At 35.3% G+C, this 13920-nt stretch overlaps 1 protein-coding gene across 3 annotated transcripts in view; it reads right to left on the reverse strand.

Annotated features, from left to right (window-relative positions):
* The window catches only part of DMXL2 (Dmx like 2), a 133236-nt gene that overhangs the window by 93486 nt on the left and 25830 nt on the right, over nucleotides 1-13920 (reverse strand). For all 3 annotated transcript variants that reach the window (XR_012507665.1, XM_045506239.2, XM_010969516.3), the window contains exons 3-6: nucleotides 12390-12461; nucleotides 9606-9684; nucleotides 8638-8773; nucleotides 7892-7958 (exon numbers count right to left, since the gene is read on the reverse strand). Coding sequence is in view for 2 of the 3 variants with exons in the window: in XM_045506239.2 (XP_045362195.2) it covers nucleotides 7892-7958; nucleotides 8638-8773; nucleotides 9606-9684; nucleotides 12390-12461 (354 nt within the window). In the remaining variant the exon portion in view is untranslated. The remainder of the gene's footprint in view (nucleotides 1-7891; nucleotides 7959-8637; nucleotides 8774-9605; nucleotides 9685-12389; nucleotides 12462-13920) is intronic.

Raw genomic sequence — 13920 nt, forward strand, 5'->3', positions numbered from 1 at the left:
CTGAGGAGCTTAAAATCTCTCATTTTAGAGGACGTGCTTTTAGACTTACTACTTACTTTTGTCTCAAGCACAAATGTATCTTTCAGATTCATCAGGGATGAGAGTTCAGATAAGAAGATATTCAGACAATGAGTAATGATCATCTGACATAGCCCATTAATAGTTTTTAAAGCACCAAGTGACCTTGTCAAGAGACCATATATCCTAAAATGCTCTCAAGGTTTTAGCCAGTTGTGACACACAGCAGAGGCAAACATCACACACTAGGTAAGTAAAGGGAGACAATCAGAAACATTAAGAATATATATATGAGAGAAGTCAGCTACAAGCCCTGTCATACAGCTAGAGAGACATAAATTCTGCCGATAACCCAAGTGAGCTCGGAAGATGATTCTGCCCCAGCCAAGCCTCCAGGTAAGAATTCTGCCCCGGTGACACCTTTATTGCAGCCTTCAGAGTCCCTCATCACAGTACACGGCTAAGCCATCTCCAGGCACCTAGCCCACGGAAGCTGAGGTAATCAATGTGTGGTTTTAAGCTCCTAAGTTTGAGGTAACTTGTTATGCAATAATAGAAAACTAATACAGACTCCTAGACATAGTGTTAGGAGTGAAATTCAGGCAGGTGAAGGGAACAGAATGTACAGTGGGAGGTGAGATGCAATTTTAAAAGGGGTGCTTAGGGAGAGCCTCACTGAGACAGTGACCCTCAAGGGGAAAAGCCACATGGGTCTCTGGGGGAAGGAGTTTTCTAGGTAAAGAGAACAACAGTGCAATAGAAAACAAGGAGGAAAACTTGGAGACAACAACTAACAAGCAACCCTTTCAAGATGCTCTAAGGAGGGCAAAGAAATTAACAGAAGCTGAGAGGGAAGGTCAAGAGATACTTTTTGTTATCGTTGTTTGTTTAAGAGAGGGACCGATTACCGCACGTCTGGTATGCTATGCTGTATGAGTCAGCTCACGCTGCCATAACAAAGTATCCTGGACTGGGTTGCTTAATAAAGAAATGTATTATCTCCCAGTTCTGGAGGCTGGAAGTCTCAGATTAGGGTGTCAGCATGGTTGGGTTCTGGTGACAGCTCTCTTCCTGGAAGACAACCACCTTCTTTCCATGTCTTCATGTGGGGGACAGACAGCAAGCTCTCTGGTGGAATCTTTCTTCTAAGGGTACTATTCCTATTGTGAGGGTCACCCTCATGAACTTATCTAACCTTAATTACCTCCAAAAGGCCCCATCTCCAAATATCATCACTTGGGGGGTGGGGGTTAGGGCTTCAACATATGAATTTGGGAGGGGGACACAAATATTCAATTCATAACATATGCTAGTAGGATGCCCAAAGGGAGAAGGAGAAACTAAGTAAGAGAGGGTATGACTGTAATAATGAGCCAGGTAAGCAAGGACAAGTGCCATCCCGTCCACAAGTGAAGGAATTGGTCCCGCATAAGAGTGGACAGTGCATCCATGGCAACACAAGGGAAGGCAGAACATACAGGCTCCAACGGAGGGGGATGGATAGATACAGGTGGGTGATGGCAGCTTATCAAAGTTCTCTTCTGAGTACCTATTTTCTTAGGCAAGAATCCACAGTAAACAAATGCTAGCATGGGAGTGCAGACTGTCATAAGGGAATTCACCAACATCCAGTGGCACAGAGCTTCAGTTTTACATACAGCAGCTACACAGAGACAACGCAGTGCGCACACAACGTAAGTCAAACCAGAGGTACCTGCATACTACCAAAAGAAAAGACCTATGGACTATCCTTAAATGAAAGGGTGAAATCAAGAAAAAGTCCTCTCTGGAAAGGGATATGATAAGGAAGATTCCATCTGCACCTGGACTTTAAGTACAGAAAGAGGTCTCTGCTGGGTATTTGTAACCACAAAATGGGCCTCATGAGACCCAAGTGTACACTGTGTGGACTACTTCCAAGCTGAGAATTTACTTAGAGTAGGGTGTGCCTCCAAGTGCCTGGTACAAGTTACATAAACCTTTTCTGGAAGAATGCATACTTACCCAAGCCTCAAAGCACTCCCGAGACACACTTGCAACAAATACTTTCTCAATGAAATACAAAGCCAGCTGATTATGGTGCTTTGAAATCCAAAACACCTATGTTAAAATCCCAGCTCCGCCTTCTGCCTGTCTCTGTTTCCAGGAAGTTCTCAAGCTGCAGTTTCCCCTTCTGTACAAGGAGAGAGTAGCGCTTGCCCCATAGGCTTTTTGAAGGCACACTTTCTGGTACATAACTCTCACCAATTAGTAGTCACTGTCATTACGGTACCAGTAGTTATTCTTCTAACCACAAATTACTTGTAAATTCTACTTAGTAATGTAAAATAAAAGTTGTCACCACCAATAAAATACTTCTGCACCATCTACCTCCACCCCACAATAATTGAATGTGACTCTAATCCATTCTCTGGACAATCCATGGATCAAAGAATGAATCACAATAAAAATTAGAAAAAATTATATTTAGAATAATAATGAAAATAATACATATCAAAAGTCATGACATGAAAGAAACTTGTGGGATAAAGCTAAGCTCAGAGGAAAATCTAGTGTTAAACATATATATACTTAAAAAAAGGCTGAACATTCATCTCAAAAAGTTTTGGGGAGAAAAAAAAAAACCAGAACAACCAAACAGAAATTAATAAAAGAACAGATATACAAAACCAAAAGTCAGTTTTCTGAAAAGATTTATAAAATTCATTGACCCTTAGTGCGATGAATCAAGAAAAAAAGAGAGGAAGCACAATCAATATCAAAAATGAAAAAAAATCATCACATGTGAATTATAGACATTAAAAAGATAACATGTTTCGCACAACTTTATATCAATAAATTTGAAAATTTAGATAAAACTGGCAAATTCTAGATAAATATAACTAATCAAACCTGACATAAAAAAGAAATAAATCTAAATAGCCCTCCAACTATTTTAAAAATTGAATTCTACAAAGAAAACTCCTGGTCCAGATAGCTTCACTAGCAAATATTTAAGAAGAAAACCGCACTGATTTTGCACAAACTCCTTCTACAGAGTAGATAAAGAGAACTTTCTAACCCCATTTTATGAGGCCAGCATGACTTTGATATCAGAATCTGTCAAGGACATTACAGGCATACCTCAGAGATACTGGGGTTCAGTTCCAGACACTGCACTAAAACAAATACTATTGCAATAAAGGGAGTTGCACGAATTTTTTGGTTTCCCAGCACATATAAAAGTTACATTTACACTATAATTAAGTAGTCTATTAAGTGTGCAGTAATTGCATTACATCTTCAAAAAATGTACATACTTTAACTTAAAAATACTTTATTGCTAAAAAATGCTAACCATCATCTGACAATACAGGGTTGTCACAAACCTTCAATTTGAAGGAAAAAAAAAAAAAAGGACCTGCAAAGCACAATAAAACTAGGTATGCCTACACAAAAAAGGAAAAATTATTTCCAAATCTCACTCTAACACATAGATCACATAAATCTGAAACAAAATATTAGCAAAGCAAATCCAGCAGGGATATCACATTACAGTGAAGTTGGGATTATTCCAGAAACACAAAGTTTATTTAACACCTGAAAATACGTCCATTTATTTCATTTTATTAAGAGAGAAAACAGGGGGAGGGTATAGCTTAGTGGTAGAGTGCATGCTTAGCATGCCCGAGGTCCTGGGTTCAATCCCCAGCACCTCCACTAACAATAAAAAAAATTTGAAAAAATAAGAAAATAATGATAATATCCTTAGATGCAGAAAAAGTATTTGCTAAGATCTAACATCATTTGTGATTAAAAATAAAATTCTAGCAATCTACAAATAAGGAAACTTCCTTTATCTGAAAAACAGTATCTACAGTAAACATCTACAGTAAATATATTGAATGGTGACACAATGAAGGGTATCCTTTTGAGATTGGGAACAAGAAAAGGATACCTACTCTCACCACCTTTATTCAGTACTATACTAGAGGCCCTAAATACTTCAGTAAAAAAAAAGAAAAAGATATAAAACACTTAAGACTTAGAAAAGATGAAATAAAACTGTCGTTATTCACAAATAACTGAATTATGCACACAGAAAATCTGACAGGGTCTACAGAGGACTTGTTAGAATTAATGAATTTATTAAGATTGCTAGGTATAAACCCAAAATACAAAAATTAATTACCTATCTATATACCAGTAACAATTATAAAATGAAAGTTATATAATGACAGCATTTATAACAACATCAAATATACCAAATACCGAGGCATGAATCTAACATATTTAGGACCTCTACGTAGAAAATTATAAAACATTACTGAGAGAAATAAAAAGATCTAAAATAAATGAAGGGTTATGTCATGTTCACAGATGGGAAGACTCAATTGTAAAGACGTCAATTCTCCCAAAACAGACCTATGGAATAAACGAAATACCAATCAAAATCACAGGAGGTTTTTTGTTTGTTTTGTAAAATTTATCACGCTCATTCTAAAATATATATGGAAATACAACGGGCCAAAAATAGTCACGATAATCTGAAAAAAGAAAACCAAAAAGGTAGGACTTGCTCTACCAGATATCAAGATAATTTAAAAGTTCTAACAACTAAGGTGGCATTGGCACAAGGAAAGACCAATGGACTAGAGAAAAGAACCCAGAAAAAGATCCACACTAGTACAGACATTCAATTTTGACAAAAGTGGCAATACTGAGCAATGGAGAAAGAAAAGGCTTTCCAACGAACTATGCTGGACAGCTGGATATCCACACAGAAAAAATGAAACCTGACCTCTTCCTCAAACCATACCTAAAAATTATTCCACAAAAATTTTAGACCCTAAATGTAGAAGACAAAAGATAAAATGTCCAGACTCTAAACTAGAAGTTCTGAAGTATTCTGACCCAAGGTGCCTGTGGATAGAATACAAGATAGAAAAAGTATTTTTGATACATCAACTGTATCTTCTCATGCCTTAGCAGTTTAGTGAGCCAGTTCCAACAGACAGCATTTACCTATCTTCACCTGAGCTTTCCAGGAACTGTTTATAAGTACAGAGAATTAATGCTCTTCCCTCACCAGCCCTCAACCAAGATGTGTGTCCGTGTGATGTGTGTAAAGAACACGTATGAGGAACACCATGTTGTGAGGAGCGCTAGCTCCCAGAGTTACCCAAAGATTTAAGCTTGTTCACCACCTGCATGATAATGTACCCTTTTTTAAGCACCTTCACTGACCTGCCTCAAATCCAGGATATTTCTTTATGATCACTCCCCATATTAATTACGTGTACGTGAATCCTTGTCTGGGGGTCTGCCTCTTGAGAAACCAAGAAAGCCAAGACCCAGAGTTACCATGAAGTTGAGTTGGGGAAAACAATTACTTCTCTATTTTCATAACTGCTAACTGAAGGAAATGCTGAATTTCAGTTATGAATATCTTGCACATACCAACACACCCAAGTGATATTAGCAGTACTTACAACTTTGTCTCTAACAAATCAAAGATGTTTTAATATTACAAGACAGCTGCTGCAGATACCTCCAAACATTTTTTGCACTCCTCACTACTTTGAAATTGTTGGTTATTAGTTTATTACTAAACTGCAAACGATTGCAGTCTTTCTGCGTATAATGTTGTGCAGTCTTCCTCTCTATAATGTCATCAGCTGTTGAGCAACTACCTCTGTGCCAAGTACTCATTCAACCACAAAACAGTTGAGTGTTCTACAACTGAAGATTAACTCAAAGAGCTCTGGGTGAATTCTGATGTTCTTGGAAAACCTATCTTTGCCTCGTAAAGGATAACATGGAAGTTTTAATTCCACATCCAACAACTAAATACAATTAAATTTTAACTTGTGATTTTTAAATGTAATTTTTGTTACTTATTGTATTACCAAAAAAGTACATAATTGATATTATCACAAATTTACTTTTTAATATCTTGAAGCTATATTTCAATAACTATATGGTATCATTGTTATAAGTTCAAAACTATTCAAAAATAAACATATTATTTGGGAATTTATACATGTGAAACTATTTTTTTTTAAAAAAGCAACAGAATGAAATAAAATTCAAGATTCCAACTGCCTGAGTGGGAAGGGAATGAGAAGATGCAAGAGGAAGATAAGGAACCTATTAGTTTTATGCCCTTGGTCTCAGTTGGGTACTGGGTACTTGTACACTTGTTTAATTATTATATCTTATATGTAAGTTTTACTTTTTTTATTCTTAAGAAATGTTTTATAATTTGAAAAGGAACATTCATAGAGTGAAAAAAAAAAACTCTCAAAAATGAAAAATGTGATAGCATGGAAAAATTATTTCAAAGTTAAAGCTGAAAAATCCCCTGGAATTTAAAGCGAAAAATGAAGAGATAGAAAATGAGATGGGGGGATAAAAGTAAATTAGAGGACCGGTACAGAAGGATCCACATCTGAATAAAGGGGGATCCAGAAAGAGAGAAAAGAGAACACTAAGGGAAGGAAATAACACAAAAGAAATAATATAAAATAATCTCCCTGAACTGAAGGACACGAGTTTTCAGATTGAACCCACCAAACTGCTTGCATAAAAAAATTATCCGTTAGAGATATATACTAAAATAATTATAGATAACTGACCCATATCACGACATCTTGAGATGTCAAAACACCAGTGATAAAGGGAAGTTTTTTAAACCTCCATAAGCTGGAGCTGGGGGAGCATGGTCATACTGGCACTATACCTCTGAAACAGCAACAGTGGAAGCTAGAAGGCAATGAAACCATGACTTTAAAAATCCTCAAGGAAACTTATTTTCAACCCATTCGATGCCCAATCAAATCAAGCATGATAGAAGAAAGAATTGTTCAGACCTAAAGGACCTCAAAAAAAAATTTTTTTTAATTCTTCTTTTTGCAGAAAACTACTAGAGGATATCTCCATCAAAACAAGGAAAGAAGATAAACGATGCTAAGAAAAAGGAAAGTTAGCAAAGGAGAGAGGCAAAGAGACTCTCCCAAGGTTGGTAAAAGAAAATCCTAAAATGACAGCTCTACTATTTAAGACTTGGAGAACAACAAAGCCAGACTGGAGCAAAGAGAACCCACATTTCCAGGATAACTCCTGCGTGGGCTCATACTGTGACAAGATTCAAAGACTGTCAGAGGTACAGGGGATGGATGAGGTACAGAGAAAACTGAGCGAATAACAAAACAAACTAATTAACGCCAAAGTAATTCTTCCACGAAGAATTATTTTTCACACTTTTAATAATGTGAACAATTAAATACTGACTTACCCAAACATTATGAGATACCTATATCAGAAAGGCAGGAGGGAGGGAAGTGACTATGTGTACGTGCCAAGCGGAGGTGTGGTGGGGACATCAGCTAGAGAACTGATGTCTCAGCCACCATGGCACCAAGGCCAGAGATGACACATAAAACTGAAAGGGGAAAAAAAAAATCAATGGGAACATAAACAAATTATTCAATAGGGAAAGAAACACCAAAGTATGCAATTTTATGAGCAACTGCCTCCAGGACACAGGAATTAAGAGTGGGAAGAAGTAAGAGCTTCTTTTCACTGTGAATCTAGTAGTACTATTTTACTTTTTATAGTATGTATATATGCTGGGGGTTTTTTTAAGTTAATTTTTAAAAATCATAAGTTTTTGAAAAAGTCAAATAAAAACAAAAATAGCCATTATTTCCCAGGTGCCAACTATCCATGGAGAAGATACCAGATCTTTTACAAATACTATCACTACTCCTCAGGCCAGCTTCGTAATGTAGGATTTTCCCAACTGACAGATGAGAACACTGAAAATGAGAATGAACAAGAAACCTTTTTAATTGTTTTGCTTCTTCTGTTTATGTTTTGTTTGGTCGTTTACCTTTCCAGCGGTAGCAAAATATTCACCATCAGGGGACCATTCCATCAGATGTACAGATACTGAGGTTCTATAAAGACAGAGTTAAACTGTTAGCATTTTTAAAGTCTGGAATGCTGTCTATATAAACAGTCAAAATAAGATTTTCATATCATCAAAACAAGAGTGTTTTCAACTCTCTAAAAATAAGTATTTCACCTCCCTGAAAATATAAATGAATTCATTACAACGAATCCAAAGTTCACTTTGGGGATCCCAAGAAGAATACAATTAACATGCATAAATGATATCCCCATCTACATGCCCCACCCACATCCTAATGCAACGTTTCAAAAACTGAGCTCATCATCTTCCCTGGCTAGCTGGTCCCCTTCACATAATCCATATTGTTAATGGTACAGCCATCTTTCCACTTGCTAGAGTGGCTGGCAACTTTCACCACATCCTCCCTCTCCCTATCGCCATCCATATCTCATGCACTAATGAATAATTCCTACGTGGCAACCTTATCAGCCTAAGTCCTGAGGTTATTACTATGAAAATATTTTTGTCCCCTTTTTGTTAAACAATCAACTGGAGCACTGATTAAAGGATGGTATTATAATGGGTTTCACTTAGAAAAACTCTACTTTCTAGGCTTCTAAACGCAATGGTACCATCAAAAAATAAAGATCATTATGAAAGGGAACATATTTTAGGAAGTTTTTCTTTTTAAATCAATGAACATAACAACAGAGTTAGACACTAACTTGCACTGCCAGATGCACTTCCAATCATTTAAAACAGGAAGAATTTTATTATCAATTTCTTCCTCTTCTTCCAGAATGTCACCTCCTGGAGGAGCCCACAACTGAATAGAATCAGTTGCTGTCAACAATCTGTTATCTGAAAATTAAAGAATGTTCTGATGAATAAGCAAGGATTATCTAGAGAAATGAATGCATATGTGGGCTTCTATTTAGGCCTATAAACTATTCTGTGAAAAATAAGCAATATTTTCTATGAAAAACACTTAACAGTCTATCCATTTAAAAGCTCTAAGAACCCACTAGACAAGAAAACTTGAGGGAAAATTGAGAACAAAAAAAGAAAAGCCCACCAGCAAAGAGCTACTGTGTATCACGAAAACCTTTTTTAAAAAAATATTATTTACAGTAAAAGTAGAATAACAAAACCATACCCCCAAAACTCTGATACATACAACAACAGAATATTCTCAGGATAGAAGACAAAACTAAAGATGAATGAAATCTGTTGTTCTACTTGAATATTAAAACTACCCTCATTAATTGTGAGTGTCAAAAGGGACAACAGCCATTACCATTAGAGGTTTCTGATCTTTCAATATCAAAGAATAATTTCCTGAAATTTATGAATAACAAAAGAAGACAGGGTTTTTGTGGTCTTGTTTTATCTCTGATTTTGTTTCTTAATAAATACACTAAGAGTAAAGCATAGCACATTAACTAAAGAAACAAATCATCAGTTTCTTGGAATAAAACATTCAAAAGCAAGAGGGAAAAAAACAGAACTAATAGTAAATTAGGCACTGTACAAAGCAGTGTATACAAAAAAGGAAGAAAGTACACTCATTGACTAGCCAAAAGAAAATACTATTGATCATTTTCATATTGTGGAAGACTATATCACATTGTAATCATACACTTAAAGCAAGTATTTACTTTTTTTGTAATTTCTAAAAATAAGTACTAAATACCTTGAGGGTCCCATGCCAAATTGTATGTCACGGAACTCAAAAAGAACTGCCCAGTTTTAAGCCACTGACACTTGAGTTGCTGAAACATATAAGGAGAAAGAAAAAAATACAAACACTAACTACCATGTCGTCATTTTCTTCAACTTAAGTCTTTATGATCCGAATCAAAAAGGTAAGTATTTCACTATTATTTTCAAAATACTGTTTTTAAAACCATTTCCAATAGTTCCACTTACTATTCTACCATATCAAGCTAGGTGCCATGCCCAAACAAAGCTTGCCTCTCAGGCTTCCTTCTGCAAAATATAAAAACGTTCTTACATTTAGGGTATCCTTTCCTCTCTTCTCTGCCTGCAAACTCCTATGGTTATATCAAGATCGAACTAAATCATCACCTCTGCAGTGCAGCCTTTTCTGACATCCTGGCAATACTTAGAGCACTTTTTACATACATTCGACCAGTAAAACACTGGTCACATTGAAATATTTGTTTGTATGCTGACTCTCCGATTACACTCCAACTTTTCAAGGCAGGAATTATGCCACAATGAGCTTTGTGTCTTCAGTGTTGTAATGAGTGGTACGCAGGTACTTGATAAATGTTAGTAAGAACAGAATAAACACCCATCAGAAATAAGTGCAAATTATCGTAATCCTATGGAGTCAATATCTAAAATAAAACTAGATATACCTTCTAAAAAGTCAACAAATTTGAACTATATAATATATAAAATCCACAAACTTGACCTATATTACATTTGAATAATTTCCATCCTTTTTTTTTTTTTTTACTATTTTCATTCTAAAAGATAGACAGAAGATTTAAAATTTAAAAGTCAAAGGCATTTGCCATGAAATACAGTATCTATGTAAAAAAAAGTTTAGCTATTTCTTTGCAGTAAACATAAAATGTTTTTTCGTGAAAGTATAATGCAACATAAAGCCATCTGAAGGCTTTTTATAGGCAAGTTATTCATTAACTGCTTGGTTAATTTAATAAATGGCAATTCCTTCTCTCATTGTATTTTTAAATATCTAATAATTAAATAATTTATTCAAAATTCCATAACTATCTGAGGGTAGAATTTTAAATTTTAGAAATTCAGGCAAAACCTGAATTTCAGTATCCAAAAATAATTTTATATTTTTTAATCAGGGAAAATGTTATGTTTTAAACACTACCACTGCTGACCAAACAAGCCACAATTATATTTTAAATATTGCTCAACAGACCTATTTTAAAGTAATAATTGAATCAATCCTAAAACTAGAAATATCCCTAATATTCTTTCTTTTAGTGTTTCTCAGAGTGTAATCTGTGGGCTAATTACACAGCAGAAATTTGGGGAGGCCTGGAATCCGAATTTTTAACATGTACTCTGGGTGATGCTTAAGTACTCTAAAATTTGATATCCATTTCATAATACGGGAAATACTATGATATAATTTGTACTTTGGGGGGTAACGTAAGAAGAAATATTCAAATATGTTTAATAAAAAATATCAAAACCACTTGTTTAACGCATTTAAATACAGTTTTTTAAATTACTGATAAATATGTCAAGATGGGAAATTGGCAGTTTTAACTATTTGTGATGGTGGAGTTCTAATGCATGTAGTAATTTTTAAAGGGGTTAATAATTCTAGCCGTATAAGATTTTTTGAATATTAAGTAAGATAAAATATAATTCAGCACCTAGAATGAATCTGGATGGTTCTCAGTGTGATACATTAGACTACTTAGCTGGTAAGTGAATTTACCTAAGCTCTGAACTTCATTCAGCAAATATAATAGTTCAGTCATACATATACATACATATATTCATTTTCATATTCTTTTTCACTATAGGTTACTATAAGATACTGAATATAGTTCCCCGTGCTATACAGAAGAAACCTGTTGTTTACTTTATATATAATAGTTAATATTTGCAACAAATGGCAATTTTTAAAAGGGCAGTCAAGATAGATCCATTGACAAGGTATTACTGAGCAAGCACTTTAAGGATCTGCAGGAGCTGGCCCTCAGGCTATCTAGAGAAAGAATATTCCAGACAAAAGAACAACCAGTGCAAAGGCCCTAAGGTGGGAGAGTGACAGTGAAAATGCCAGTGTGACTGGAGTGACATCAGAGGGGACAAAAATTGTAGGAGACGAAAGACATGCTGTACAGCATAGGGAACTGTATTCAATTTCTTGTAATAACATATAATGGAAAGGAATCTGAAAAATATGTATGTATGTATGTACATGTATAATGGAATTGCTTTGCTGTATACCTGAAACTAACACTATAAATCAACTACACTTCAATTTTTTAAAAAACAGAAGATGAGCTCTGGGAAGTAATAAATGGGTGCTGGAGGGAAGAAAGGCTGTAGTCTATTCTAAGGCTTTGGGGCTTTAAATCTGAGAGAATATGGAGCCACTACAGAGCTTTTAGCAGAGGTTCATGATCTACTCTGTCGAGAACAAAGAGGTAAGGGGGACAGATATCAGACAAGAGACTAGTCCAGTAATCTAAATAAGAAATAATAGTTCAACTGAGGTAGATCCCAATTAATAAGGTGAATCTCAATTAGCAATATTCTAAAAAACTGAGTTTCTAAAAGGCCTAGGAGTATATTCCTAGTGAATGTACAAGATCTTACCATAAAGCATCAGACTAACTTCACACCGATACTTTAGACCACCTTCAGCACCAGCTCCTAAGGAGCTCTTTATTGCCATCAACTGGATTCTAAAGTCAATCCTGAAAGTATTCTACAATCATTTAATACTTACACAATTTCTCTTGTGAGAATTTATGCCCAAGGGCTCAAAAATACAAACGGCATTACCATACGAAGCTGCAATCTAAAAAAGAGTGAACAAAGCATTAATATTTAGGAAAAGAGAAGATCAAGATTACCTCTTTTTCACAATAATGTATAAACTGATTACATATAATACAATCCCAATGCAGTACTCATGGTTTATTCTCTTCCATAAATATAACTGGAAAAGTACTGGACTTAAGAAAATCTCTTCTCTGTTATCAAAAATTCAGCAGGCTTTATTTTACATATCAAATACAAGGCCGATCTATTCAAAGAAAACATCCTTTTCTATAAAATTTTCATTTTTTTAATATAGAAACCACTTTCTTAACAAAGACGCATTTCAATGGTACATCTGTCAGAAGCTTTATAATCCAGTGAAAATACAAAAAACCATGAGAAGTACGGAAAGACATCAAAGGGTAACAGGTATTTAAAATACATCAAATAAAATGACATTAACTACACCATCAAACAAAAAATACCAATTGCAAGAACCACGTAGAAGAAGGAATGGAGAAAACAGACTAAGGAGAAACCAGAGAGACAGCTACTGCAATTGGGGAAAAAAGAGCTGAAGCAGGCATCTCCAGTGGACTTAAGCTAAGGACTCTGTTCCACGTCACATACTTAATGAGAAGAAGCATAAATCCGTAGGAGCTCCTAGGACCCACCAAGCCTGCTTTCCAATAACTCCTTGAAAGCCAGTTCCCAGTTTATCCTCCTCTTAGCAAGAGGGAATCAACTATAAGGAACAAACCAAAAACCATCCCTTCTGACACCTCTGGACCTACAGCTTAACTTACTAAGCTAAATTAGGTATCTGTGCTTTTAAGGCCAGCCAGAAAGGTCTGTTGTGATTGCAGGGCACTCTGATGCAAAAAAAGTGACTTTGTTACTTAATATTTAATATTCTTTTCCAGAAAAAGCTTTTACTCTACAGTGGTAGGGGGGAAGCTACTTTAAATGCCTGGCTGAGGTCACACTTAGGTAAAAAGTGTTACGTTTGATCACATTCAACATGTCAATGAATGAATGAATAATTATAACTGGTTAACACAAAATCATAAACCTGAGAGTAATCATCAAAAGGACTGCTGATGAAGGAAACGAATGAAGACGGTGGTAAAAGACAATGAATCAGAGTTTTCACAATCTTGGCTTCTTTTTTTCCCCCCTCCACAATCTTGGCCTCTTTACCTTCAACCAGGTAAGAAAATGTAGAAATAGTTACAAACACCAAGGTCTTCTATATTAAAAAAAAAAAAAATTTTGCTCCCAGAAAATTTGTTGATTGTGATTATTACCAGTACATAAATAATTTATTAAAATGCATCTCTGACAACTCTAGGCAGGTTTAAAGCTACCTTGTTTGGCAGAGGGCGATGAGCAATGAAAAATTAATGAGAGGAACTTGACACTCCCAGTGTTTTCTAAAGGGTAAGCAATGCTTAGGGAAAAAAATTAGGGAGAAAAAAATCAGAAAAGCAAGAAAT

The sequence above is a fragment of the Camelus bactrianus genome, chromosome 6, assembly GCF_048773025.1.
Source record: "Camelus bactrianus isolate YW-2024 breed Bactrian camel chromosome 6, ASM4877302v1, whole genome shotgun sequence".
Classification (NCBI taxonomy): Eukaryota; Metazoa; Chordata; class Mammalia; order Artiodactyla; family Camelidae; genus Camelus; species Camelus bactrianus.